Source organism: Pelophylax lessonae (assembly GCF_965119305.1).
Source record: "Pelophylax lessonae genome assembly, chromosome: 1".
Taxonomy (NCBI): Eukaryota; Metazoa; Chordata; class Amphibia; order Anura; family Ranidae; genus Pelophylax; species Pelophylax lessonae.
Window position 1 is genome coordinate 389,605,581 of NC_138768.1, and position 27,260 is coordinate 389,632,840.

The window sequence follows — 27,260 nt, forward strand, 5'->3', positions numbered from 1 at the left end:
ATCGCCGCCATTACTCGTTAAAAAAAAAAACCACCAAAAATGACAGAAATCTTTCCCTTAGTTAGTAAACGCAATAACTTTTGCGCAAACCAATCAAAATACGCTTATTGTGATTTTTTTACCAAACATAGGTAGCAGAAAACAAATTGGCCAAAAATTTAAAAAAAAATTGATTTTTACATATTTTTTGGGAGGAATTTCATATAAAAAAATGTTAAAAATATTGTTATTTTTTCAAAATAAACGCTCTTTTTTTGTTTATAGCGCAAAAAGTAAAAATCACACAGGTGATCAAACACCACCAAAAGAAAGCTCTGTTTGTGGGAAAAAAAGGACGTAAATTTCGTTTGGGTACGGCGTCGCACGACCGCGTAATTGTCAGTTAAAGTCGCACAGCGCCGAATCGCAAAAAGTGGCCTGTACGTAAGACAGCAAAATCCTCCGGTGGTAAAGTGGTTAAGTCAGTCTCTTCTCTCATATTTTCATGTGGGTAGCAAGTAAGGAAGTAACAATTTAAAACTAATATGTGTAATGATATAAAATTGGCATCAGTATTACAATCCGAAAATTCCAAATGTCTTAAAGTTCACCTTTTGGGAAAAATAATAAATGCACATATTTCTGCAGAAATAAAAATGTGGATTTATTATTTTTTCCACACGGAATCTTGGAAAGCATTGCATCCGTGATCTACATACTCCTGCAGATTCTCCTTATAGCTGTCTCCACATATCTCCTACACAGGCAGACAGCTACTGAAGAGCAGGAAGATCAATGAACAGAGTGCTCCCCAGCACCCTCGCAGTTCATTGAGAACTACAAGCTGTCTGCCACAATGGCAGACAATAATTGTAGTTCATTCATTCACAGAACTCTGAATGAATCCCCCACAGCCACAGTACTTTTAAATTGTGACCACTGCTGTGGGGAGAACCACCCCCCACCAGCTGTCACAGGAGGAGGTTCAGGGTGTTGCAGGAGAGGGAATGCTAGAGTATGTTAAAAGTTGCACCCTAAAAAGGAGTGTAACATGCTCCTAAAGGTGAACTTATCAAATAATGATGAGGGCAAAAAAAATTGAATCCATGAACCCAGTTTTGCAACTTTGACACATGTTAGTAAAAACTGTACATATCTTTGCAACCACTTTACCCAAAACCTAAACCCTGTTGAGCATCTGTAGGGGATCCTCAAACAGAAGATGGAGGAGTGTAAGGTCTCTAACATCCACCAGCTCCATGATGACCTCATGGAGGAGTGGAAGAGGACTCTGGTGAACTCCATGCCCAAGAGGGTTAAGGCAGTGCTGGAAAAATGAGGTTTTTTGACTTACCGTAAAATCCATTTTCTCTTTTGTTCATTGATGGACACAGCTCCTAATATTCTTAACCATTGGGACATCCCAAAGCAGTGTGAGGGGTGAGAAGCAGAAAACCCTTTCCGAGGCCCATCCGTAAGCACAAATAGTGAATCTGACTTCCTAAAAGACTCTGTATCTGCCAGGTACACCCTCATTGCCCAGGACTACATCCAAGTCATGCAAAGCAATTTCCTTCGGATGTTTTGGCCTGGGGCACAGGGAAGGCAACACAATGTCTTCATTCAAATGAAAATGACAACCTTTGGAAGGAACAACGGACAGGGACGAAGAACCACCTTATCTCTGTGAACCACCAAGTAAGGTGAATGACAGGATAATGCCAATACCAACACCCTGCATGCAGAAGTGACAGCCACCAAGAAGGCCACATTCTGGGACAGCGTAAGCAGAGGAATCTCCCGAAGATTCTAAAAAGGAGGCTTCTGAAGGACTGAGAGCACCAAATTGAGGTCCCAGGCGGCAATAGAGACCGCGCTGGAGGGGCCAAGTGCCTAACTCCCTAAAGAAAAGTACGCACCAGGGAGTATGTGGCCACGGGCCCTTGAAAAGAGACCGCTATGGCCGACCCTTGATAGTATTCAAGGCCAGTTTCTGCTCAACCTCTTGTTGAAGGAAGGTCAAGATCCGTGTCAACGAGAAAGAGCGAGGATGAACCCCAAGAGACTCACATCACGCAATGTACAACTTCCACGTACGATGGTAGATCTTCCTAGAAGTAGATTTCCTAGCTTTTAACAGCACTGGAATCACTGACACAGACAAACCTCTATCTATCAGCACCTGGAGTTCGTCAAAGCCAGCGACTGTAAAGCAGGATGAAAGATTTGTCCTTGGGACAGCAGATCCTCCCTGAGAGAAGGCTTCCAAGAAACGTTGGTGACCAGCCGCACTAGATCGGCATACCAAGCCGGGCGAGGCCAGTCTGGAGCCACTAAGATGACTGGAATCATTTCTGCCTGCGTAGAAGTCTGGGCAGAAGCTTAAGAGGAGGGAAGGCGTAAATCAGACGATACTGACCCCACAACCCTCTGCACCTTTCTGTTAAGCTGAGACGCCAACAGATCCACCTCGGGATGCCCCACCATAGACACAATCTATGGAACACCTCCGGGCGAAGGGACCACTCCCCTTGGTCCAATGTCTGCCGACTGAGATAATCCGCCTTGCCAGTTTACACCCCAGGAATGTGTACGGTAAAGAGGGCTGGAACAAACCATTCTGCTCACCTTCAGAGCCGCCAGGAAACTTCTTGTGCTCCCCTGGTGATTGACATAAGTCGCGACCATTGCATTGTCTGATTGAATGCGCACTGGACATCCCTGAAGACGATCTGTCCAATGGTCCAGGCACAGCCTGATAGCTCAGCGTTCCAAGACATTGATCAGTAGTCTGGTAGAATGCTGAGGTAATTTGCAGAGGACGCCTCCACAGCCGGAAAGGCTGGCATCCGTGGTGACCACTGTCCAATACAAGGGAAGGATTTTCCCAGCCGAAGCGCCAGAGAACGAAGCCACCATATCAGGGACTCCTTCGTTCCCCAACTCAGCCGGATCTGATTGTCCAAAGACTGCATAGTCTTGTCCCATTTGGCCAGAATCTCCCTTTGCAGGGACCTTGTATTAAATTGTGCAAACGGAACCGCCTCAAAAAGGTAGACACCATCAGGTCCAGCACCCACATGCAAGTCCAGAGGGATGACCATCTGCTGGACAGCAGGAGATGAATTGCAGCCTGCAATTTCTGGAACTTCTCCAGTCAGACCCAGATAGTCCAGCTTTGTGGACAGAACCAGAACAGACTTCTGAAAATTCAGAATCCAGCCGAACTCCCTCAGAGTTCATATGGTGATGTCCAGGTTTTCCACCAGAGTAGTAGGAGACTTTGCTTGCAGAAGGTCATCCACGCAGCCCAGTACTGCGATCCCACATTGGCCTAACAGCACTAGCACCGGGGCTAACACTTTTGTGAAGACCAGAGGAGCAGAGGCGAGACCAAAGGGTAACGCCACAAACTGAAAATGCTCCTCTCCCACGGCAAAGCGGAGGAAGTGCTGGTGACCAACACATTGGAATGTGAAGGTAGGCATTATTGATGTCGACAGAGGCAAGAAAATTCCCCTGATGCAGGGATGCCACTACCGTGTGAATGGACTCCATTCTGAACTTCTGCACCCGCACAAAGCAGTTCAGCTCCTTGAGGTCCAGGAGTGGATGTGCCTTATATAAAAGAAAATATAACTGCGCTAACTACTAAGAAACACAGCAGCAACTTAAATTGTGACAAGCAAAAATAGGTAAGTGTAAGGGCTAAGTTGCGCTAACGGGTACTAAATCCACAGATAAATGTCAGATGAAGCACACTAATGATAGTCCACAGTAATGACAAGTCCGTATCTAAAATGAAAAAGGCACAGTCCAAAAATGAATGATTCCAGTGGTGGATGGTTAAACCAACATTCAAATCTCCTTACCGGAAAGCAGAATGGAGTTCGCCCAAAAACTCAAGTTCGATTTAAACCTCAGCCTTCAGTCAATATGATCAGAAGTCCTCACATCCACAGGTGGTGGTCATATGTAAAGATAAGTATTTTTCTTCAATATTAATCCAGCTGACCAGGAACACCTCCTTTCTGTATGTTCACCTTAATAGCAGAGACTCTTATTGTTTCTCCGTCCAGAAATGCTAACACATTATTTCGGAAGTCCTAGCTTTCTGATGTCTCTCTTTCCTAGACAAACGTTGTCTAATTTCCCAGGCTGAGAGAGCTTCTGCTGTCTGTCTCAGGTGGGTTTAAATTGGCCTGGTGAAGAGGACCAAGATCCGAACTGGATCATGCATCAGAGATCCCTAAAGGATCGGATCTTGGTCCTCTTCACCAGGCCAATTTAAACCCACCTGAGACAGACAGCAGAAGCTCTCTCAGCCTGGGAAATTAGACAACGTTTGTCTAGGAAAGAGAGACATCAGAAAGCTAGGACTTCCGAAATAATGTGTTAGCATTTCTGGACGGAGAAACAATAAGAGTCTCTGCTATTAAGGTGAACATACAGAAAGGAGGTGTTCCTGGTCAGCTGGATTAATATTGAAGAAAAATATTTATCTTTACATATGACCACCACCTGTGGATGTGCCTTACCTTCCTTCCTGAGAACTGTAAACATGTTTGAGAAAAAACCCTGATAACGTTCCGAAGTCGGAACCGGGACAATCACCTCTTGAAGTAACAGGTCTTGTACCGCTCCAAACAGACCCAGTCCAGGGACAGGCGCAAGTTGGAAGGAAAGAGCCTTGCCGGGGGACAAGAGCGAAATTCGATCTGGTTGCTGGACATGACTTTTTGGACCCTCTTGTCTTGTACCAGAGAAGTCCACGAGTCCGGAAACCAGTGAAGACATTCCCCCACCCCCGATACGGGTGACGGCACACCTTCATGCTTAAGGAGGCTTGTCTGCAAGTCTGGAGAAGCCTGCTCTCGGCTTGCCAGACCAGGTTAGTTTGAATCCTCCAGAGGAGGCCCTGAAAGGCTTTGAGCCCTTGTCAGTCGACCCAAAGGGACGAAAAAACTTCCTATAAGCCGAGAAATTGGGCTCATGTTTTCGACGAGGGTCCTTGCCCTTAGTAGCCTGCGGAAGAAAGGTACTCTTTCCCCCTGTGAGACCTTTTATGTCATTCAGGGTAGCTCCAAACGGGATATCTCCTTGCAAGGGAAGATTAGTCAAGGCCTTTTTAGAAGTCTGGTCCGCAGACCAGCTTTTGAGCCAAAAGACACGCCGAAGGACCACTTCCACTAGGGGAGCCGCATACAAAGAGGCATCACAGATAAACTGAAGCCCCTGGACCAGCTGGTCCACCAGCTCAGCAAAGGCAGGGGGGAGCGGTTCTCTCTCCAGGTCACGGCGTAAAAGCTTAGCTCACTCAGTCAGAGTTTGCGACACCAGGGCAATGGTAAATTCCGGCCTCAGTGCCCAATCAGCCAGAGTCCACATATTGCAGGCTATAGCCCCTGCCTTCCTGTCAGCCGGTCCCTAAAGGCCGGGAACTCTTAAATGGGAATCATGGTTGCCTTGTTCAACTTGGAAACCAGAGGGTCACCCCCCGAAGGAACAGTCCACTTCTTATGAAGGGACTCCTCATAGGGGTATCGCCTAGCAAATCGCTTAGGGACCCCAAGGATCCCTAGGCCTCAAGGACAGGCCCAGGCAGGACTGGGGGCCCTGGCAGGAGCCCCCACCAGGTACAACCCCCCCCCCCATCGCTAGCAAAGCGCCCTGCCCCCTCCCCAGGAGGTGGACCAGAACACCAACACAGCCCCAGCATAAGTGAAGGGGGATAGGATTGGGGGGGGGTGAAGAGGGGTGCCTGACTGAAAGGAGGGGAACCCAGGGGTCCTACCGTCCCAAGAAAGGGCCCACATCCACCCCAAAACCCTCCAGGGGGAGAGGGGGGGACAGCTACTCACCATACTAGGAACCAGACGGGCAATGCTCCACACAGAACCCCTCACCATCAAAATGGGGGTCTGTCGGCCAGGAGGAACCCTGCGACTCGGGCTGAGACCCAGCCGCATGCAACCTTGCGAGAAGCATTTAACTCATAGGCCAGCCCCGGTCCGGTGGGGCTAAGCTGCGACCAGCCTAGCGCAGAGCTGAGGTCTATGCACGCTCACTGGCCAGACTGGAGTGACCACTGGATCTAGATTATCCAGCCCGTCACCCAGTTCGGCAGTTGATTGTAGATCTCACAGGAAAAAAACAGGAGAAAACTTTCTATCTAAAAAGAAAAAATTGCCAGGACCAGAGATCTCAGCAAGGAACTAGGTCCCTACTCCTGACTAGGCAGAAAAAAAACTGAGTACCTATAGCAGAGAGAGGTAGTATATCCCCTGGGACTGCCCATAGGCGTGTTCTACTTCTGTAGGGGACAGTAAAGCCAGTAAAAGCCCAATGGTTAAGAATATCAGGAGCGGTGTCCATCAATGAATGAAAGAGAAATAATGGTGGCACACAAAATATTGACACTTTGGGCCCAATTTGGACATTTTCACTTAGGAGTGTACTCACTTTTGTTGCCAGCGGTTTAGACAATAATGGCTGTGGAGTTATTTTGAGGGGACAGCAAATCTACACTGTTATACAAGCTGTACACTCACTACTTTACATCGTAGCAAAGTGTAATTTCTTCAGTGTTGTCACATGAAAAGATATAATAAAATATTTACAAAAATGTGAGGGGTGTACTTACAGAGATACTATATATATATATATATATATACACACACATATATATATATATATATATATATATATACACATACATATACACACACCTAGGTAAATTATACCTTGTTTTGTTCAGGACAAATTGGGGTTTCATTCGGTGGTAAATGCTAATGGATATCTCCAAAATGTAATTTCTTTTGATTATTAAAGGAAAGCTTTGCAGCAAAAAAGGAATCTGAATATTTAAAAAAAAAGCAGTAAATGAGAGGTAAACTCACACTGCATGTACCATTTCTAAACAGTGTGGAGAAATAATTTTGGGATGCTTTGGAGCTAGACAAAGAGAAAATAGGACAATATCCTAACTAAGTAGAAGGGAGAAAAACAGTTTTGCTTTTGACTGCTGGTTATTGTTGAGTTTACATTTTTAGGTGTTTTTAGGGGGTCTTTCCTTGCAGTTTTTTTTTTTTTACACCTTTTCTTTCACTTTTTAAATATCCCTTTTTTTTTTTACCTTCATTCAGACTACTAATTAAGGGGAATGGTTAATTGGTCACAGGTGCTTCAGGTCTGTAGAACTCATTTCTGAGCTTGCCAACTTTTCTGCTTTCTGAAAGTGGTGAGTTAAAACCAGAGTTTATAACAGGACTCTTTAAGACTGTAAGTAACATCTCAAATTTTCAGTTCGTACTATTATTGTTGTACTGGGAAAATGTGTCCAAGCAAGATTTAAGGTTTTGAGCAGTGCACAATGTGCCGCATGTATACAATATGCGACAGATGTGAGCGGGTTGCCCTTCTTGAAGCTTACATTAGAGCTCTGGAGGAGCAAGTTGCAACACTGGGCAGAACTGACAACCTTGAAAGGGATCCTCTGCTCGCTGAGCAGTTGGCTAGTGGGGTTAATGGGGAGGGTTTGAGGGGTAGGTCAGGATTATCGGGTAGGAAGATGGGTTATTACCGTCAGAGGGAGTGGTAGGGGCTCACAGAAAAGGAAGGCAAGCCCTGGGTTTGAGCACCCTAAAAGATTTGCCAAGTTGGGTAAAGATGTGGGGGTGGCAAGCTCAGAGGTGGCAGCCCTAGATGTCACTGCTATCCCTAACAGCCGGGAGAGCAGCCTATCTAGTAGAGGTGGTGAGGGTAGTATAAGTAGGCCAGGATAGTTGGTGGTAATAGTATAATTTGTTGCCAGGATTGCCTCAACCGAATGATTTGCTAACCAAGGTTCCCCATTTGGTGCACCAGGTTGATAAATTACTGAGAGGGGCTGGGCGTGACCCAGCTGTCTTGGTCCATGTTTGAACCAATGAAAGAATATTTGGAAGGTGGAGGCTCCTTAAGAACCAATTTAATGAACTAGGTTGCAAGTTGAAGGGAAGAACCTCCAAGGTGATATTCTCTGAAATATTGCCTGTGCCATGCGTAACACAGGAAAGACAGGGTGAGATTAGAGCGTGGAATGCATGGCTAAAGACCTAGTGTAAGAAGGAGGTATTTGGGTTTTAAAGAGCACTGGGCTGACTTTTCATTGGGGTGCAACCTATATGCTAAAGATGGTTTGCACCTAAATGGAAGGGGTCTGCTGTGGGAGAAGTTTATGGGAAGACTGGAGGAGTATTTAAACTAGGATTGAGGGGGGAATATTACATTATAAAGGGGCAGACAGGGGTCAGCCCCTATTGGTGGGTGGAATGGGGAAAGACAGGGGAAGAGCTATGGCAGAGAATAAGAAGGTTCCCATGTTACAAACAACCATTGCAAATGGTACTATTTGTACTAAAAAAAAAAAAAAAAAAACAAATATGCAAAATAAGTGTGCAAAATGCGACAATGAATAAAAGCATTTCTTCACCAATGCCAGAAGTATGCCAAGCAAAATAGGTGAGTTGGAAGCTCTGGTGCACGAGGAGAACTATGATTTAATTGGTATTGCTGAATCTTGACTTCATTCTTCACATGATTGGGCTAATAACGGCACAACTATCAACCCGTCCACCCATGCCAAGGTCCTAGGTATAATCCTGGACTCTGAACTATCCTTTCAGCCACACATCCAGTCACTGTCCAAAGCTTGCCGCCTCAATCTCCGCAACATCTCCAAGATATGTCCCTTCCTAACCAATGATGCCACAAAGCTTCTAATCCACTCCCTGGTCATCTCTCGTCTTGATTACTGCAACTCCATTCTCATTGGCTTACCTTTAAAAAGACTATCCCCCCTTCAGTCCATCATGAACGCTGCTGCCAGGCTCATCAACCTTGCAAACCGCTTTGTGTCTGCTACCCCTCGTTGCCAATCCCTCCATTGGCTACCACTCAACCAACGAATTAAATTCAAGTTACTAACCATAACCTACAAAGCCATCCATAACTTGGCGCCCAGCTACATCACTAATCTGGTCTCAAAATACCAACCAACTCATTCTCTTCGTTCCTCCCAGGACCTCCTGCTCTCTAGCTCCCTTGTAACCACTTCCCATGCTCGCCTCCAGGACTTCTCCCGAGCTTCTCCCATCCTCTGGAATGCTCTACCCCCATTTGTCCGACTATCTCCAACTTTGTCTACTTTCAGACGATCCCTGAAAACACATCTCTTCAGAGAAACCTAACAACTGTACTCTTATTTTCTCCATCCGCCCATCCCCCACAGTTATTACCTGTTGTATCTCTTGACCATCCCTCTTAGATTGTAAGCTCTAACGAGCAGGGTGCTCTGATTCCTACTGTATTAAAGTGTATTGTATTTGTACTGTCTACCCTCAAGTTGTAAAGCGCTGCGTAAACTGTTGGCGCTATATAAATACTATATAATAATAATAATAATATTAATATTCCTGGCTATGCTCTCTTTTGGAAAGACAGGGTAAAATGGAAGGGTGATGGTGTCTGTCTCTATGTGAGAAGTGATCTCAAAGTGAGTGTGAAAGAGGACCTAGTTGATGGAGAGTGTGATGAGTCTGAAGCAGTATGGGTGGAATTGTACATGGGTGTGCATAATACAAAGATTATAATTGGAGTTTGTTATAGACCTCCCAGTAATAATGAAGAGGTGGAGACTTAGCTCCTTGCACAGATAGAAAGGGCTGCAAGGGCTGGGCAAGTGATAATAATGGGGGATTTTAACTACCCAGACATTGAGTGGAGTAATGGCACTGCTGGAAAAGTTAAAGGGCATAAATATATAAACCTATTACAAGACAATTTTATGGTGCAGCTTATTGAGGCCCCGACTAGGAATGATGCTCTGGCATTGATATTGGCATTGATGAACAGAAATGGGAATTCTTCAAAAAAAAAACTATGTGAGCTCACTGCAGTATATTCCCATTGGCAAGAAGTTTAAAATGCTAAAAATTAAACCTATGTGGCTATATGGCAAAACTTAAAACAACTATAAATGGTAAGAAAAGTGCTTTTAAAGAATATAAAAGTAAGTATCATTGTTTAATTGTTACAAAGAATATTACAGAATGTGTAAAAAGGAAATCAAGGACGCAAAAATTCAAAATGAACGACAGATTGCAAAAGATAGTAGGACAAACCCCCATAAATTCTTCAAATATATAGTTAAAAGGTCAGGTCTGAGCATGTAGGCCCTTTACAAAATAATCTGGAGTGGGTGATTGGGGACAAAGAGAAGACAAATATATGAACTACTTTTTCTTCTGCTCTGTGTATACCAAGGAGCATGGGGGAGATCATGACCATAATGGGGATGGTAGTGACACAGCCCCAAATGATCCACAATGGTTCAAAAGGGATATGGTCCAGAAATATTTAGACAGAATAAAGGTGGATAAAGCACCTGGACCAGATGGCATCCACCCACGTATCCTAAAAGAATTGAGCTCGGTCATTTCAAAGCCGTTGTTTCTAATTTTTAGGGACTCGTTAAGGACTGAAATAATACCACTGGATTGGCGTAGGGCCAATGTGGTGCTTATATTTAAAAAGAGATCAAAGTCTATGCCAAGTTACTATAGACCTGTTAGTTTAACTTCTATAGCCAGGAAGATTTTGGAGAGTTTAATAAAAGACCACATAGATGAGTGCTGGAAAAAAAAATCTTTTAAGCAACAGACAGCACGGATTCATGAAAGACAGAATGTGTCAAAAAAACCTGATTTCTTTTTATGAGGAGGTAAGTAAAACCTTGGGACAGAGGAGTGGCTGTTTATGTAGCATACTGGCTAAAAGATAGAATTCAGAGAGTAGTGGTTAATGATTCTTACTCTGAATGGTCTAAAGTTATCCGTGGTGTACCCCAAGGTTCAGTGTTGGGATCCTTACTTTTTAATATCTTTATAACTGATATAGGGTCTAGGTTTAAAAGTACCATTTCAGTTTTTGCAGATGACACCAAGCTATGCAGTGGAATAACTTCCTTACCGGATGTCTCCAAATATAAGCCGACCTCAATGCATGGTTTTATTGAGCAACTATGCAGCAAATGAGGATTAAGGTTGATAAATGTAAAATTATGCACTTGGGGGTTAAGAATATGCATGCAACATACATACTAGGGGGAGTACAACTGGGGGAATCCATAGTGGAGAAGGATCTGGGTGTTCTGGTACATTATTATAAGCTTAATAATAGCATGCAATTCCAGGCTGCAATTTCCAAAGCAAGCAAAGTCTTTTTTTGTATTAGGAGAGGTATGGACTCCAGAGAGAGATATAATATTTTGCCCCTGTACAAATTATTAGTAAGTCCTCATCCGGAATATGCAGTTCAGTTTTGGGCACCAGTTCTCAAAAAGGATATCGGGGAACTGGAGAAAGTGCAGAGAAGAGCAACCAAACTGATTAGCAGCATGGAGGAGCTCAGCTATGAGGGAAGATTAGAGGCACTGAATTTATTCTCTCCTGAGAAGAGGAGAATAAGGGGGGATATGATCAACATGTATAAATACACAAGGAATCCATATAGTGAACTTGGTGCTGAGTTATTCACTTTAAGGTCAACACAGCAGGACAAGTGGGCACTCTTTACGTCAAGAGGAAAAGAGATTTTGTCTCCAAATACAGAAAGGTTTTTTTTCACAGTAAGAGCTGTGAAATTGTGGAATAGACTCCCTCCAGAGGTGGTTTTGGCCAACTCAGTAGATTGCTTTAAAAAAGGCCTGTATTCTTTCCTAGGTGTACATGATATAGCTGGGTTTTTATTTTTATTTTATTTATAGGTAAAGATGATCCGGGGAATTTTTTCCCCCTGCTGTAGCAAATTGGATCATGCTTTGCTGGGGTTTTTCGCCTTCCTCTGGATCAACTGTGGGTATAGGACTGTGCATATGGGATTGTATAGTTGTGTTTTCTTATTTGTTTTTTATTGGTTGAGTTAGATGAACTTGTCTTTTTTTTTTCAACCTGGCTATGTAACTACTGTATGTAAATGGAGATGTCTTTAGAGCCAAAAGAACTAGATTAAGATCCCATGGTGACACTGGTGAATGAATGGGAGGCACTATGTGAGCCCCACCCTGAACAAAGGCCTTAACCATCAAATGGGAGGTCAGAGGTCTCTGTAACAAAATAGCAAAGGCAAAAAGGCGAACAGATCCAGGTCCCCCAAAGGCGTCAGATTTTGCCACAAGACTCTGGGGTGTCGCACAGATCAGCATGGCCACAACAGATCATTCTAAACATTGCAGCCACCCTGTGACACACTGCTCCCATTCTCATGCCTCTACACTGTGGAAGCAGGGGCCTGGAGGCCAGGGACGACCCTCCAGGAATGGCAGTGTTTGCAAAACAGGTTTGTTTGACAGTGTCCTCATCTGAAGGGGACAGCATATAATCCATGTACTTGATAAATGGAAGCATGCGTCTTGCACAGGATTAAGAAACTTTTTTTTTCTTAAACCATGTGTTGTCATGACTAAACTTCTAAAATTCTTGGGAGATGCATCTGCTGGTAGAAGTGTGCCCTCGGTCAGTTGCTAGTGACTTATAGTAAGCGCCCTGCCCCCCTTTCCCCAACCTACATCTCCCAAGAGCTCTTCCCTCCACAGAGTATGTGGAATGATTTTTGGAAGGCAAGGCAGCTGCATTTTGCTGGGAAAGAAATCCATGTATGCATGCACAGCAATGTCACTACTGATTGCTAAACAGTTAGCATTCAAACCCCACTGATCCTGTGCTCAGATCCAAGGAAGCACCTAGAAAGAATGTAAATAGGGAGAGGTTATGGAAAGAAGTTCTGTAGTGCAGCACAGAACAACTCAGCCAGGATTTCAGTGCAGAAAAGGCACTGTGTTGTCAGCAAAATAGGAAATCATAAGCTCACTCAATGTATGCAGGATCAAGAGATTTTTTTTTTGTACTGTAGCATTTTTTTCATGAGATGTGCAAAACGTGCATTCAGTGCAGTGATGTACTTTTTTTTATTTACCCATACACTTTATAGGGATGTTACATAAGTATTTTTTTGAATAATTTTAGATCAGGTAATATTGAATATGAATATTTTACAGTTATCAATCACCGCCTTCAGGTGACATGCTAGAGGCTGCTACTCGATGTTATCTGCTCAGTAATTCATTACTAAGTGGTAAATAACTTGAACAGTCTGTTATATTTGAGCACCTGATATTTGGATCTATTTCCAACACGTGCACAACTAAAAGAGTCACAGAAGGCAAAATCCTTGTGATGTGTTAGATAATGTGACATATATTTTACAGTATATGAATAAGCTAGACACAGGCATTTATCAAGGGAAAGGGAAGCACTGGGTTTTCACAACAGAAAGGCAAGAGACATCTACAAAAAACTGTATTGGAAGCTTCTCCAGCATACACCTGGAATTCATTTGGGGTTGGGGTTGTCGTCCTATTCCTCCCCTCCATACAGTAGGTATAAACTTGCACGCTTTGGTGATCCAGGTATGCATGCATGCTAAAATGGAAAACATTCATAAAAAGCATAACCTGCCACACATCATTGTATTCATTCGATAACTTTTTTTTTTAAATGTCTAATTTATTTGTGTCAATTTGTTTTACAAGTTATTTTGATTGGGAAGTATGGGCTACCATACTTTACACATAATCAATTTCTGTTTGTTTTTGAATGGCTTGGAGAAAAACATGTTTTATCCCAATTAAAAGACACATAAGGAAAGTACAGAAAACCTATATATTACCTGGGACTCTGTACCATTATTTGGAATATTGGGAAGATCATCTTGCACTTTCCAGAGGTCTGATAAGTGATTACTGGAGAAACTGTCATCCTGTAAAAAAAACAAAAAAAAAAACAGTAAAAACTAAACAAAGATTCACATACCATACAACAATAATTAATTAACAATAAAATCTTTTTGTCTGGGGGGGGGGGGGGCACTTCAAGCTTAAAATGTATTCATTTCTTTTACACCTCATTGCTTTCCTCCTGCTCAGAACATATCTACACTCCCCATTCTTTGTCCTTGCATCTTTTCAGAGGGAGTTGTACCTGGGTAAGGACTACTATGCAATGCAACTGCAATATAACAGTAGCAGGTTTCGGGTTAAGCTGTTAAATGGCAGAACCATAGTTACCAGGAAAAGCACTAGCATTGCTCTACCACTCTTAGCATCATTTTGTTTACTTAGTACATTCTTTGCAAATAATAATACTAATAATAAGATAATTACTAATTTAGTATAATTTTCCCTGCAACTACCTGCAAAAATGGCATCAACTCTTAGCTCTGCCAATTCCATTCTCTACCATGTAGTTATGTATCAGCCCCTATGGCTACATTTCTGTAACCTTCTATGACCCTGACAAAATGGTTACCAAGCACTCTGCAAATACTCTGTGCGATATAAGAATAGAAGGTTACAAACATTACATCCAATCTTACAATTTTGCCTTTGTGTGCTAAATCCAGCGCTCTTCTCCCTGATGTGCAATGGTATTTAAAGAATATAAAATGGTATTCCCTAAAGAAAACATGTACATAGAGGTGTCAGTTGCAGAAAATGTTAGTTGGCTGGTTCTGTCTTTCCTCAATATTTTCTAAGTCACAGACGTGGAACTCAGCATGTAGCCAGTCAATCCAGAAAATGGTTGCATCTGTGAACTGCATACTTGTTCCAAGTCAGTGGGGGGATTTACTAAAAATGAAACATGCAAAATCTGGTGCAGCTCTGCATAGAAACCAATCAGCTTCCAGGTTTTATTGTCAAAGCTTCATTGAACAAGCTGAAGTAAGACGCTACTATGCACAGCTGCACCAGATTCTACCTGTTCCAGTTTTATTAAATCAACCCCAGTGTCTCTGGAAGCAATACTTGGGCAATCAGGATTTCCAAAAGGAGAGATCGCAATGGCTGCCTACAGCACCAGCAACCAAAACAAACATGCTGGGCTTTTGCAGTATTGTCTGGGTTTGTCCACACTGGATAAATAAATGCAAGTCACTGCTAGGGAATATAGAAGACAAATGTACCCCATTTTCAGCACAATGTACATAAAAATGCAGCAGGTTTCCATTTTTCCACAGCGCACTGGATGGCACTGCATGTCACTGAACTGCTGTGCGGAGCAATGATAAAAGTGTCCTCGTGTTAACGTTAAATGCGCATCACACCGCTTCCTGCCGTAGCTCACAGTGACAGCTGCCCGCCAAGTAATACGTTCCATTTTACAGTGCAGGCTAATGTGAACCAGCCCCAAAGGTAGTACTGGCTCGGGCCTTCTACAGATATGCTTGTTCCAGTCCTAGCGCTGTTTCCAGTGACCAAACAAGCTCTGAGAGCGATTGATAGGGATGGGCTAAACACCCCTGTGTGGTTCGCAACAGAACATTTCAAACAGGGAAAATGTTCTAGCGAATATGCAAACTCTATTAAAGTCTACGGGCCACGAACATGAAAAATCAAAAGTCCTCATTTTAAAAGGATTATATGCAAGTTATCGCCATAAAAAGTGTATGGGGACCCGGGTAATGCAAAAAAATAATAATAATTTTTAAACTATGGTTTTTAAAGGAGCAGTGATTTTAATGATGCTTTAAGTAAAACAATAAAAATGAAAAATTTTCTTAAATATCGTGCCTGGGGGGGTCCTCTTAATATGCCTGTAAATTGGCACATCTGTACGATGCATGGAGCCTGCTGCAGCAATATTGACATTTCTAAAGGGAAAAAAATGTCAACTAAACTTGCTTTTGGCTGTATTGTATTGCTGGCTCCCAGCAATACAGATGTAAAAAATTTTTTAAAAAAACTGTGTGGAGTCCACCCCCCCCCCCATACCAGGCACCACCCCCCCCCCCCCATACCAGGCACCACCCCCTTCTGATATCATGTGACATCAGAAGGGCGGTGCCACCAGGTGACTTAGCCGGGTGGCCCCGCTCCTTGCCTAGATAAGAGCTGGCAAAGCAGAGAGAAGGCATTTGGCGGGACGCCTCCCAAGAGGCAGAAGCATTTTTAAATTTTTCGATTTTTCGGGTATTGTGATTGATGATGGATTTACATTGAGGGACATCATTTTTTTATTTTTTAATAAAGGACTTGTCAAAACGGACTTGTCAAAAACAGTTTCCTGTGGTTCTTACTTTTTGACACTTTTTTGGTACTATGTACCCCATACCCATTAACATAGGGAGGGCCAGGATCTGGGGGCGCCCAGATCTCGATAAGCCCCCCACTCGCAGACCTCCACAACCACAGCCCATGGTTGTTGGGAAGAGGCCCTTGTCCCAATCAACATGTGGACATGGTGCTTTGGGCGCACACCAAAGCACCCTCCCCATGTTGGGGGCAAGCGGCCTGGTATGGTTCGGGGGGGGCGGGGGGGGCTGTTCGGATAAGGGCCTGGTAAAGATTTGGGGGGAGACCCCACATCATTTTTTTAAATTCTGTCATAGGGTTTCCCTTAACCACAAATACAGGGCACTTTCACCCCCTTCCTGTCCAGACCAATTTTCCGATTTCAGTGCTCATTGTCGTCTATGGGAAATCTTGGTCAGCTTGACATGGCACTGCTCCCGAACCATAAGTGACAGGGACACCAAACTTGGGGAGCACCGAGAGGGGAACCAGGAGTACAACATATCCATACATTTTAAAAGTAGGGTATGCCTGTACACTACACTGACTGCACTAAACTGACTGAACACACTATCCACTAACTACCTGCCTAATCTCCAATGTCATACACTATACACGGCTGCGGTGTAAGCAGAAGCCTTATATAGTGTGGGGCGTGGACTTAGCCCCTGAGGCATGATTGACCAAAGGCATCCTGCCTTTGGCCAATCATGGCTCTTACAGTAGTTGTGCTGTGATTGGTGAAGGATACAGATCAGCTGCATGCTTTGGCCAGTCATCAGCAATCAATGCACTGCAAGAGCGCAGTGCATTATGGGGCGCTCCTCGGCAGGCGAACTTCCCACCGAGCGCTCTGTTTGTTCGTGCGTTCAGCGAACACATGAACAGCTGATGTTAGGGTCGAACTTACATTCGACACAAACACACAGCCAATCTCCAGTGATGGATAACAGCTGCCCTGATGAGTAAATTTTAATATGGTTCCCCAACACATCAGTGTGCAGTGTGTTTTTCTCTTGCAGCTGAAACTTCACAATTTATTCAAAATACTGCCTTAAATCATACAGTACTGAATATAATTCAGTAAGACATTATTGAATATAACCAAATACAAAACAAATGTCAATTAGAATAATAAAAAAACAAGCACAAATACATCATATAAATAAAATCATATCATTTTTTAAATATGAGCAATGTGTTTTTGGCTGTGACCTACAGCACCACACAAAATTAATGATACACATTCCTTTATCAATTTATGCACCATACAGAACAGTGTCAGTTAGAGCCAATATATGCTCCACTCCTGATACTCTCACCAAGTAGAGAATTAATTCAAAGAGATTTCAATGCATTACATATATAAAAAAACATTCTGAAAGTCATTTAATAAATACCTTTTCAATCAGATGGATGTCGTTCTCTGAAATGCACTGTTCATCATCATTACAGGGGCTATTAAGCTGCTGGACTGGTCGACAGCATACCATAGTTACATCAATTGGCAGCTCCTTCAAGATATTTACAACATCTTTATGACTCTGACCAAGTAGCGAGACCTCATTTACCTTAAAGAAGTTAGATAGACCACCTTACATTAATTTAAATGCATAGTACACAAAGCAACTTGAGACAGGAAATTAAAGAATTGTTTCAATTTAACGGGAATCTGAAGACCTACTTCAGACCCAAGAAGTATGAATACTCACAAAGTATAATATAAAACCCAGACAAATACTACTGTATTAAATCTAAAATGTACTTACATCACGTACCTGTAATGAAGTATGCCCCAAGTTGTGAGGGTAGCTGGATCCAGGGGAAATCTTAAAAGTAGGGATATCTGTCACCTTCCTTTCCTTGAACTTCTTGCGCTGCAATGGTTAACAGCTCCGGGTCTTTAGAGAGAGCAGAAGTAATGATAATCTAAAAGGGGACACGCCTCCTCCTTCCTTTTCATCCATTAAGAAAAGTTATTTCATTGATTACACTGCCTGTTACAGTATCTGGGAATGAGGGAGCCTGGTCAGTCACAGGATTCTCTCCCCCATTCACAGATCGTGTTACGGACAGTGAAAGAACGTTTCTCAATGGAGGAGGAGGAGGAAGGGGCAGACCTTCAATGGACTATCTTTACTGCTATTCTTCCTGAAGATCCAAAGTGGTTATTCACTGCAACACTGGAAATGTAAAGTCAGGAAGAGGACAGGGCATCACTGCAATGAAGATTTCTCTAGGATCCAGCTGCCTGCATGTTGTGGGTCAAGTTTCATTACAGGTAAGTAATGTGGCTACAGTTGTAGGTAATTTCTTTTTAACCTTTAGCTTTAATACTGAATCTGCAGCCACTAAATGTTATGTTGCCCTGTAAAAGAAACAAAACCACAGCAAGCATGATAAAGTAGAGTATAAGCAAATTAGGTCATTTTTTTATTCGCCAACAGAAACAACACACAAACTGCAGTTATAGATCATTAAATTTGAATTATTTCCATGTTAAATGAAAAGTATATCCGTACATCAGACCATTTTTTGTAGTAAAAGGGGATTGAAAGCATGTTTATTTTGCTAGCAACATAAGGACTCTTGTCCTTTGTGCTATAAGATCATAAAACGTGACCAAATGTAGTCTCATTAGGCAACATACACACTTTCTTTTTATCAAATCTATGCAGTGCAAGGATCTGTTGAAACAACTGCTTCAATGAAATGCTGTAAAGTTGACTCTTGCTATACATAATTGTTGGCAAATGTAAAACAAACTGTACAATTAGATTGTATTATGTGTGACCAGAGTTCGTTTGTCCTTTCAGCTAAAATTAAATTCCATAGATTGCCATTGCTGCAAAATAAGAAAGGTACAGTTCCAGTTTTACCTGCAGGGGGAATCTAAAGTATGTCAGATAAAAAGAATAAAAGAAAAGTTGCGCTAAATTGATGAATATATATCATAAAAATGTGAAATTCAATAAATGATATAGTGAAAAAATGTCCATCGCTTATCGATGTAAAACACTAATGAAGTAAGAAGCATCCTCAAAGGCATTCCTCCCACAAACCTGTGGCTATCAACACCCAAAGTGAAGTTCCTCCACCGAGTTAGGATGGCCTCTTACCGCATGGAGAGCTGTGAAGGTCAACGACACCTGTGGTATAACCCCACCAGGGCCTCTATTATGTCGAGGAAACACAGATAGGTGCTTGGCTCAATCTAAAGTTCTTTGTTTCATTTGCAGGAACATGGACCCTCAAATCTGGTATGAGACTGATGTTAAGCTTTTCAGCAGCAGTAGATTCTTCCTCTTAAATGTGGGAGAAAACGGAATTTTTGTAAAATCTTACCGTAAAATTCCTTTCTCTGAGTCCTCCGACAGTCGCCGCCCACTCACACAGTCTTCACCAATGGGTATTGACCTTGCTCCGCAGGAGTAGCTAGGCACAAGACTTGTTAGTAACAAAAGCTTTTAGCATAGACACACCCCTAGGGGCTGTCCCACTAGTCAATACCTCCCTGCACCAGCATTCCCAACTCAGTTTGGTAGCATAGCAGTAAGAGTACACAAAAACCCCAAAAGAGGGGCGGGGGGCGGCGACTGTCGGAGGACTCAGAGAAAGGAATTTTACGGTAAGATTTTACAAAAATTCCGTTTTCTCTTACGTCCTCCGACAGTCGCCGCCCACTCACACAGTCTTCACCAATGGGATGTCCCAAAGCAGTGTAGACATGAGGGGTGAGAAACGCAGCCGCAGAAAGCAACGCAGTACCCACATCAGAGAAAGGAACCTTACCACAGTAAGAGAACCAGCTGGGCAACCGGAAAAAAGGCGCTCAACAGGAGCAACAACCCAGGAAAACAAGTAACCCAGGGGTAAACCACCCCAACAGCCAAAGACCCAAAAACAAGGGTCCCTAAGGCACTGCCGCACTGAGAACTTTACGGCCAAAGGAGGCATCGGCCGATGCCTGAACATCCACCTTATAAAATTTGGAGAAGGTGTGAACGGACGACCAAGTCGCCGCCTTACACACCTGGGCCACTGAAGCCTGATGCCGGAAGGCCCAAGACGTACTCAAAGACCTGGTTGAGTGCGCCTTCACAGGGAAGGGAGGAACCCTCGCCTTCAAGGCATAGGCCTGCACAATAGTTTGTCTGATCCATTTGGCGATGGTCGCAGCCGACGCCGCCATCCCCTTCCGAGGTCCCTCAGGAAGGACAAAGAGGGAATCCGACTTGCGAAAAGAATTAGTGGACGATAGGTAAACCTTTTATCGCCCGGACAACATCCAAGGAATGCAGGGCAACCTCCTTAGGATGTTGAGGCTTCGCACAGAGCGAAGGCAAGACAATGTCCTCATTGAGGTGAAAATCCGAGACCACTTTCGGGAGAAAGGACGGGTTAGGTCGCAAGACCACCTTATCCTTGTGAAGTACCAAATAGGGAGAGCGGCAGGACAACGCTGCCAGCTCCGATACCCTGCGAGCCGAAGTGATGGCCACCAAAAAGGCAACCTTTTTGGACAGCAGAGGTAACGAGATCTCCCTGATCTTTTCAAAAGGAGCATGTTGCAACACGGACAGAACTAGGTTCAAGTCTCACGGAGGCAGAGGCTCCCTCCGAGGAGGGGCCAAATGACGCACCCCCTGAACAAAGGTGCGAACCAAAGAATTTGACGCCACAGGGCGTTGAAAAAGAACAGCCAGCGCAGAGATCTGGCCCTTTATGGTGGCCAGCGCCAAACGCTGATCCACCCCAGTTTGGAGGAAAGCCAGCACTCTCGACACCGAGTATGAACGTGGGGAAAACCCTCTGGACTCATACCAGGCAAAGTACGCTTACCAAGTACGGTAGTAAATCTTCCCCGCAGAGGCTTTCCTAGCCATGATCAAAGTGGGAATGACCTCAGGGGAGAGACCCTTGTCCTTCAGGACCCTGCTTTCAACAGCCAGGCTATTAAAGCCAGCGACTGTAAAGCAGGATGGAAGATCGGCCCTTGAGACAGAAGGTCTTCCCGAATCGGTAGGCGCCACGGAGGTTCGACTGCCAGCAGAACGAGGTCTGTGTACCAAGACCGGTGAGGCCAGTCCGGTGCCACCAGAATCACCGTGTGCGGTTCCGAGGCTAACCTGCGAAGGTGACTCAATGAGACCTGCAGATCCAAAGACAGCGGTCGCCCATCCCACTTGGCAAGAATCTCCGCCTGGAGACCCCGCGTGTGAAACTGGGCGAAGGGGATCGCCTCGAAGGCCGAGACCATCAACCCCAGACATCTCATGCATGTCCTGAGAGACGAGAATCGGTTGTCCCTGAGGGACCTGACTTCGTCCTGAAGTGTCCGGAGCTTGACCTCCGGTAGGAAAACCTTCGCCTGAACCGAGTCCAGAATCATCCCCAGATAGGGGAGGCGAACCGAAGGACACAGAGTCGACTTTGGAACATTTATGGTCCAACCGAACTCCTGAAGTGTCTGCATCGTGGTGGACAGGTCGGTCAACAGGCCCTGGCTGGCATTCGACCTTATCAGGAGATAGTCCAGATACCCCAAGACCGCAATGCCCTGTGCCCGTAACAGGGCCAGAACCGGCGCCAGAACCTTGGTAAAAAACCGCGGAGCCGAAGCGAGACCGAAAGGTAACGCCACGAACTGGTAGTGTTCCTCCGCAATGGCGAATCGAAGGTACCTTTGGTGACCCTCGAAAATGGGGATGCGTAGGTACGCATCCTTTAAAACTCCCCCGGACTCAGGGCAGCCACCACCGAGCGCAGGGATTCCATGCGGAACTTCCGAACACGCACAAAGCGGTTCAGAGCTTTCAAGTCCAGAATTGGACGCACCTTGCCCTCCTTTCTGGGCACAGTGAACAGATTGGAGTGAAACCCCCGAAATCTGTCCCGATGAGGTACCGGGACCACCACTCTCTAGGCCCGCAGGTCCCGCACCGCTAGGTGCAGATCCCGCAAACGATCCAGAGTCAGCTGAAGATTTGAGGGGAAAAATCTGCCCGCCGGCCGAGAAAGGAATTCGATCTTGTAACCTGATCGAACGATTTCCTGAACCCATCTGTCCTGGATGCGGAGCAGCCAAGGTTGGAGGAAACCACGCAAACGTCCCCCCACCCCAGAAGCGGGTGAGGGCGCCCCTTCAGGCGGAAGCGGAGTTGGCTGCAGAACCGACTTGACCGGATTTCTGCTTACCTGCCCGCGGCTTTTTCTGGGAGCCTTGGCCCTTGAAGGGCTTGCCCTTGGATTGCGACCTAAAGGCACGAAAGGACCCTTGAGAGGGCCTAAACGAGGAGTTCCGCTTGCCACGGAAGGACTTGTTCTTGGGATTCTGGGGTAAAAGAGTACTCTTGCCCCCAGTAACACCCTTCACCAGAGTATCCAAAGCCTCGCCGAAAAGACGAGAACCAGCATAGGGAAAATCCGCTACCGTCTTGCGAGATGATTGGTCGGCCGACCAACTTTTCAGCCATATCGGACGACGGTTGAGCGCCGCAACACTAGACAGGCGTGCAGCCAAAGGGGCCAAATTCAAGGCCGCGTCACACAAGTACATGACTCCCTGATGGATCTGAACCACCATAGCCAGTGTGGTCGGCGGAGCCGAATCAGCCACCAGGGTGCGCTTGATCACCTTCGTCCAATCGGCCACCGCCTGGGCTGCCATAACCGAAGCAAAAATAGGCTTGAGCATAGAGCCAGCCACCATGTATGCATGACGGGCAAGAGACTCCAATCTCCTGTCCGTAGGATCCCGGAAAACGGGAGTATCCTCAGTAGGAACCAGGGTAGCCTTATTCAAAACGGCTACAGCGTGATCCACTTGAGGCGCAACACACCAGCGTTCGTCGGTGGACGGCGCAAAGGGATAAAGCAGTTTAAACCTACTGGGCACAGTAAAGGGCTTCTTTAAATTGCGCCACTGCTCATTAACAGTGTGATGAAACTCCGCAGGGCAGGGAAAAACCTGAGCTGATTTGCGGGTTCTGTGTGTCCCAAAAGAGGACACCCTAGCAGGAGGAGTGGGCTCATCCTCCAGGTGCAGCGTATCCTTTATGGAGGCAATCAGCTCATCCATGAGTGCAAGCTCTTCAGGCGAGCCAGGGGGAGAAGTATCAACCCCCTCCGCCTCCCCCTCAGACCCCATAAGGTCCAGAGATGAGCGAGACCCTAAGAAGGGCACGCCAGCCACAGCAGCCACATCGCCCTCTGAATCAGAGGAAATTGATAACCTGGCCCTCTTTGCAGATCGTTCAGCCATCAGCACTTGCATCTGAGATACCAAGGACGCCACTACAGTGGCCAGATCAGCCCCCTCGGGGGGTGCAGCAGCCCCCTGGTCCCCCACCAGGGCGAGGGGAAACTTGCTATCCTGAGAATCCATGCCCAAACAGGAATGAGAGAAAAAAAGGTACTGGCCCTTTAACACTACGGAGAGCGCAGCCCACCGTACATTAACTGTATGCACCGACCCCACAGGGACAGAAAAACACTGAGTTAGGAAGGACAGTACAATAGAGGAAAAAACCTGGAGAGAGCACAACAGCCTGATGCCACCGATCGCTGTTCCAGAGAGAAGAGGAAGTGATGCAAGAACCGGCTGAACTTATATAACCCATGAGGCTCAGGCAAAAAAATGGCTGCTCGGTATAAGGGATAGAGGCTACAGGAAGATGGCCGCCGACATGTGCTCGAAAACATGCGCGCATGTCTTCGCCAAAATGGCGCCGATTGGCGCCAAAACACATCGTTGCACCAGGGCCAGAAGAAACTGGCCACCCACAGCATATTACAAAAAAATGGCGGACCGCAATAGCGGCTGCCGCTGCAGCATGTCTGCACACATATCGCCCCCAGAGGAATCCTCACAGCAGAGCGGGAGGGCCCCCCGCAGCCCATAAAGGCATGTTAACCCCATACAGGGCAGGGAGCCCGCACCTAACAGACATGGGGGGTAACACACAGCCACAGACTGACACCCCAGACAGATGGTCCCCACACAGAAGGTGCTTACCGTACCGGATGGCGTGGGGAGCCGTCTCCAAGCGACAAACCGCTATCCGTAATGACAGGGAGAGCCGCAGCCGGGACGCAGTGGACCGCAGCACAAGACCGCAGAATGCCGTCCAGTGAGGTAGCCACCTCACAGGCAGCATCCCTGCAGCGAGCAGGGATGGGTCGTTCATGGCGCCAGGGCGAACCGTAGCTGAACGCTCGATGGCAGGCTGGGGATCCATCTGGCCCTCAGCCCTGGGATCCAGGACGGCCAGTCCGATACCCAGCTCCGCATGATGCATCTTCATCCGAAGATCCCTAACTAAGAGCTGACAAAATAACAGCTAGTAAAGTAAAGAGAAAACACTTGAAATAAAATCAAAAAAAGGGTAGAAGGCTGAGACTGAAGCCCCAGCACAGGAAAGCCTGCTACTCCTAAGCTAGGCAAAATCAAACTGAGTTGGGAATGCTGGTGCAGGGAGGTATTGACTAGTGGGACAGCCCCTAGGGGTGTGTCTATGCTAAAAGCTTTTGTTACTAACAAGTCTTGTGCCTAGCTACTCCTGCGGAGCAAAGGTCAATACCCATTGGTGAAGACTGTGTGAGTGGGCGGCGACTGTCGGAGGACGTAAGAGAAAAGGGAGAATCTTCTGCTGCTGAAAAGCTTCACATCAGTGTCATACCAGATTGGAGGGTCCATGTTCCTGCAAACGAAACAAAGAACTTCAGATTGAGCCAAGCACCTACCCATGTTTCCTCGACATAATAGAGGCCCTGGTGGGGTTATACCACAGGTGTTGTTGACTTTCACAGGTCTCCTTGTTACGGTAAGAGGCCATCCTAACTCGGTTTATTTGTGTTGTCTCACATATGTTTGCTGCTTATTACTGTAAGAGCAGTTATTTTTCAGTTTAAATATGTTAGATAATACTGTATATCTTCACTAAATCATGACAAAGTACTGTACAAACACTTGGTATACACATTCAGCTGTTTGTAACTATTTGTATATGTGCATTTCTAATTCAAGTAGATCTTACTTCCAGCAATTCATCTCCGCTGTAAAGTTTTCCGCTGCGACCAACTGGTCCTTCAGGTAATATAGATCTCAGGAAATGATGGCCTTCAGAAACTTCCAGACTTATCCCTAATCCACTGCTTTCACTAAATTTGCTAACCTGTGCAACCTTAAAAAATAATAATAAAAAAAAGCAATGCACAGAATTATCTAATTTTATTTAGAACAGGTATCAGTAAAAGCTGTAATAACTTGATTGAATATATGTAGGGGTTCATGTTCCCATGACAACTTTATAAGTTGTGCTGTGTTTTGAGAACACGTCTTAAACGCATTCCAACTGTCATCCCTGGAATGAAGAGATAACAGAGGAAGAAAATATAGCAGAGGTAAAAAAAAAAAAAAAATAATAATAATGTTGACATAATATTATATGCTATATTTTTCTAACAATACAATTTTAAAGTTATACAAACTGCATATTTATACACACAAATTTTTTGTAACACATAAAGAAAACTTTTAAAAAGTTGTGGACACAGGGTATTGCAGTGGACATGCACAAGACCGAATCAGCGCTTCAGCTATGCTGAAATACACTGGTGGTTAAAAATGAATCACATCACCTAACAACATAATGCAGCTTGTATGCATTTACCAAAAAATTGTAAAGTCACTGGCAAATGCAAGTGTTTCCTGCAATACAACAAACATGCCTAATGTAAAATAAAAGGCCAGTGTAGGTAGGCTATAGTTACAATGTACAATTTGCGCTATTTTTTATTTTAACTGGAGTGTAATCTAACTGGAAAACTAGTAACTAATTAAAGAACTTATTGTCAACTTTTTCCCCATTCTCTCCATACTTTACCACCCTTGTCTTTCCCTGATTTTCAGAAAAACCCATGCTACCCCTAATATCATACCAGCATTCTCCTAACAATGTCATAATAATAAACGCAAGTAAGAGGATAGCAGGACAGAGCAGGGTATAATGCTTATCTACCATGTGGACAGCTATCAGTGTATGACCTGGCAGGCCTAGCCAGCAATAATAAATGTATTAGTAGAAATTGCTATGGTAGCCTAGCTGTTTATACCATGCTCCCAGAAAGTTTAAAAACCTTCATACCTGAGCCCTGGTTCACATCAGTGCGATTTGACAGTTCAAAAATGCATGACAAGTTGCACCCCATTTGCAGCAATAGAACCATTCGCATTGTTATGACTCAGAAAAAAGGTTCCTGCACTACTTTTCTGAGATTTAATTGCGACTAGCATTGACTTCTGTTAAATGGAGTCACAAGCCGCAATGAAATCGCACATTAAAATCACACTGATCCGCGGCTTTAAAATCGCACTGAAGTAGTGTGATTTCAAACCTGCACTGGTGTGAACCATGACCGAAAAACCCAGGGGTGGTGCTCACCTTACTTCTTTTGGTGAACATCATGTTTTTCAGAACTACAGGTCTTCCCTAACATATAACAACCACTCAGCTTTCAATTCATAATTTTGCTTTTCTCTCCATCAGAATGTGACATTAGGTAATTTTAAAACAATTAGGATAATCTTATTGTGTTGTTCACTTATTAGGCCTCACGCACACTGGACGTTATAAAAACGCCCGTAGCGTTAGCTGTAGAAAGCTCTAGCTGGAGAATGAGTTTTGCAGTAGCATTTTTCAACGCTTTTTAAGTGTAGCGGGTTTTTTTTTTCAATTTTTTTTTTACCAAAATTATACTCCCACAAAACCTTATGGTACAAAAACGCTGATAAACGCAGAATGGCTGTGTTTACCAGAGTTAGAGCATTTTTAGAGCTAAAACAACTCCTCCTAAAACCCACTAGTTCTGGGGGGTTTATTTCCAGCCAGAAAGCCCCTCTGCCAAAAACGCTGGGAACAGCCTATGTGTGTATGGACACATAGGATAACATGCTGGGGAGGTTACTTGCTGCAGAAAAAAAAAAAAACATCTGAAGTCAAAAACAGCAGCTGTAAAAATGTCCATTGTGCATGAGGCCTTAAGCTGAGAGTGAGCTGTTGCATATTGAAGTGGGGACATTTATAACATTTAAAGCGGTAGTAGAGTCTGT

The 27,260-nt window shown here is 44.7% G+C and overlaps 1 protein-coding gene across 8 annotated transcripts in view; it reads right to left on the reverse strand.

Moving 5' to 3' along the window:
- MPDZ (multiple PDZ domain crumbs cell polarity complex component) overlaps nt 1-27,260 on the reverse strand; it is a 334,396-nt gene that overhangs the window by 202,798 nt on the left and 104,338 nt on the right. For all 8 annotated transcript variants that reach the window (XM_082263865.1, XM_082263863.1, XM_082263860.1 and 5 more), the window contains 3 exons: nt 25,186-25,332; nt 17,548-17,718; nt 13,747-13,836 (listed from right to left, as the gene is read on the reverse strand). In XM_082263865.1, coding sequence (XP_082119991.1) covers nt 13,747-13,836; nt 17,548-17,718; nt 25,186-25,332 — 408 coding nt within the window. The remainder of the gene's footprint in view (nt 1-13,746; nt 13,837-17,547; nt 17,719-25,185; nt 25,333-27,260) is intronic.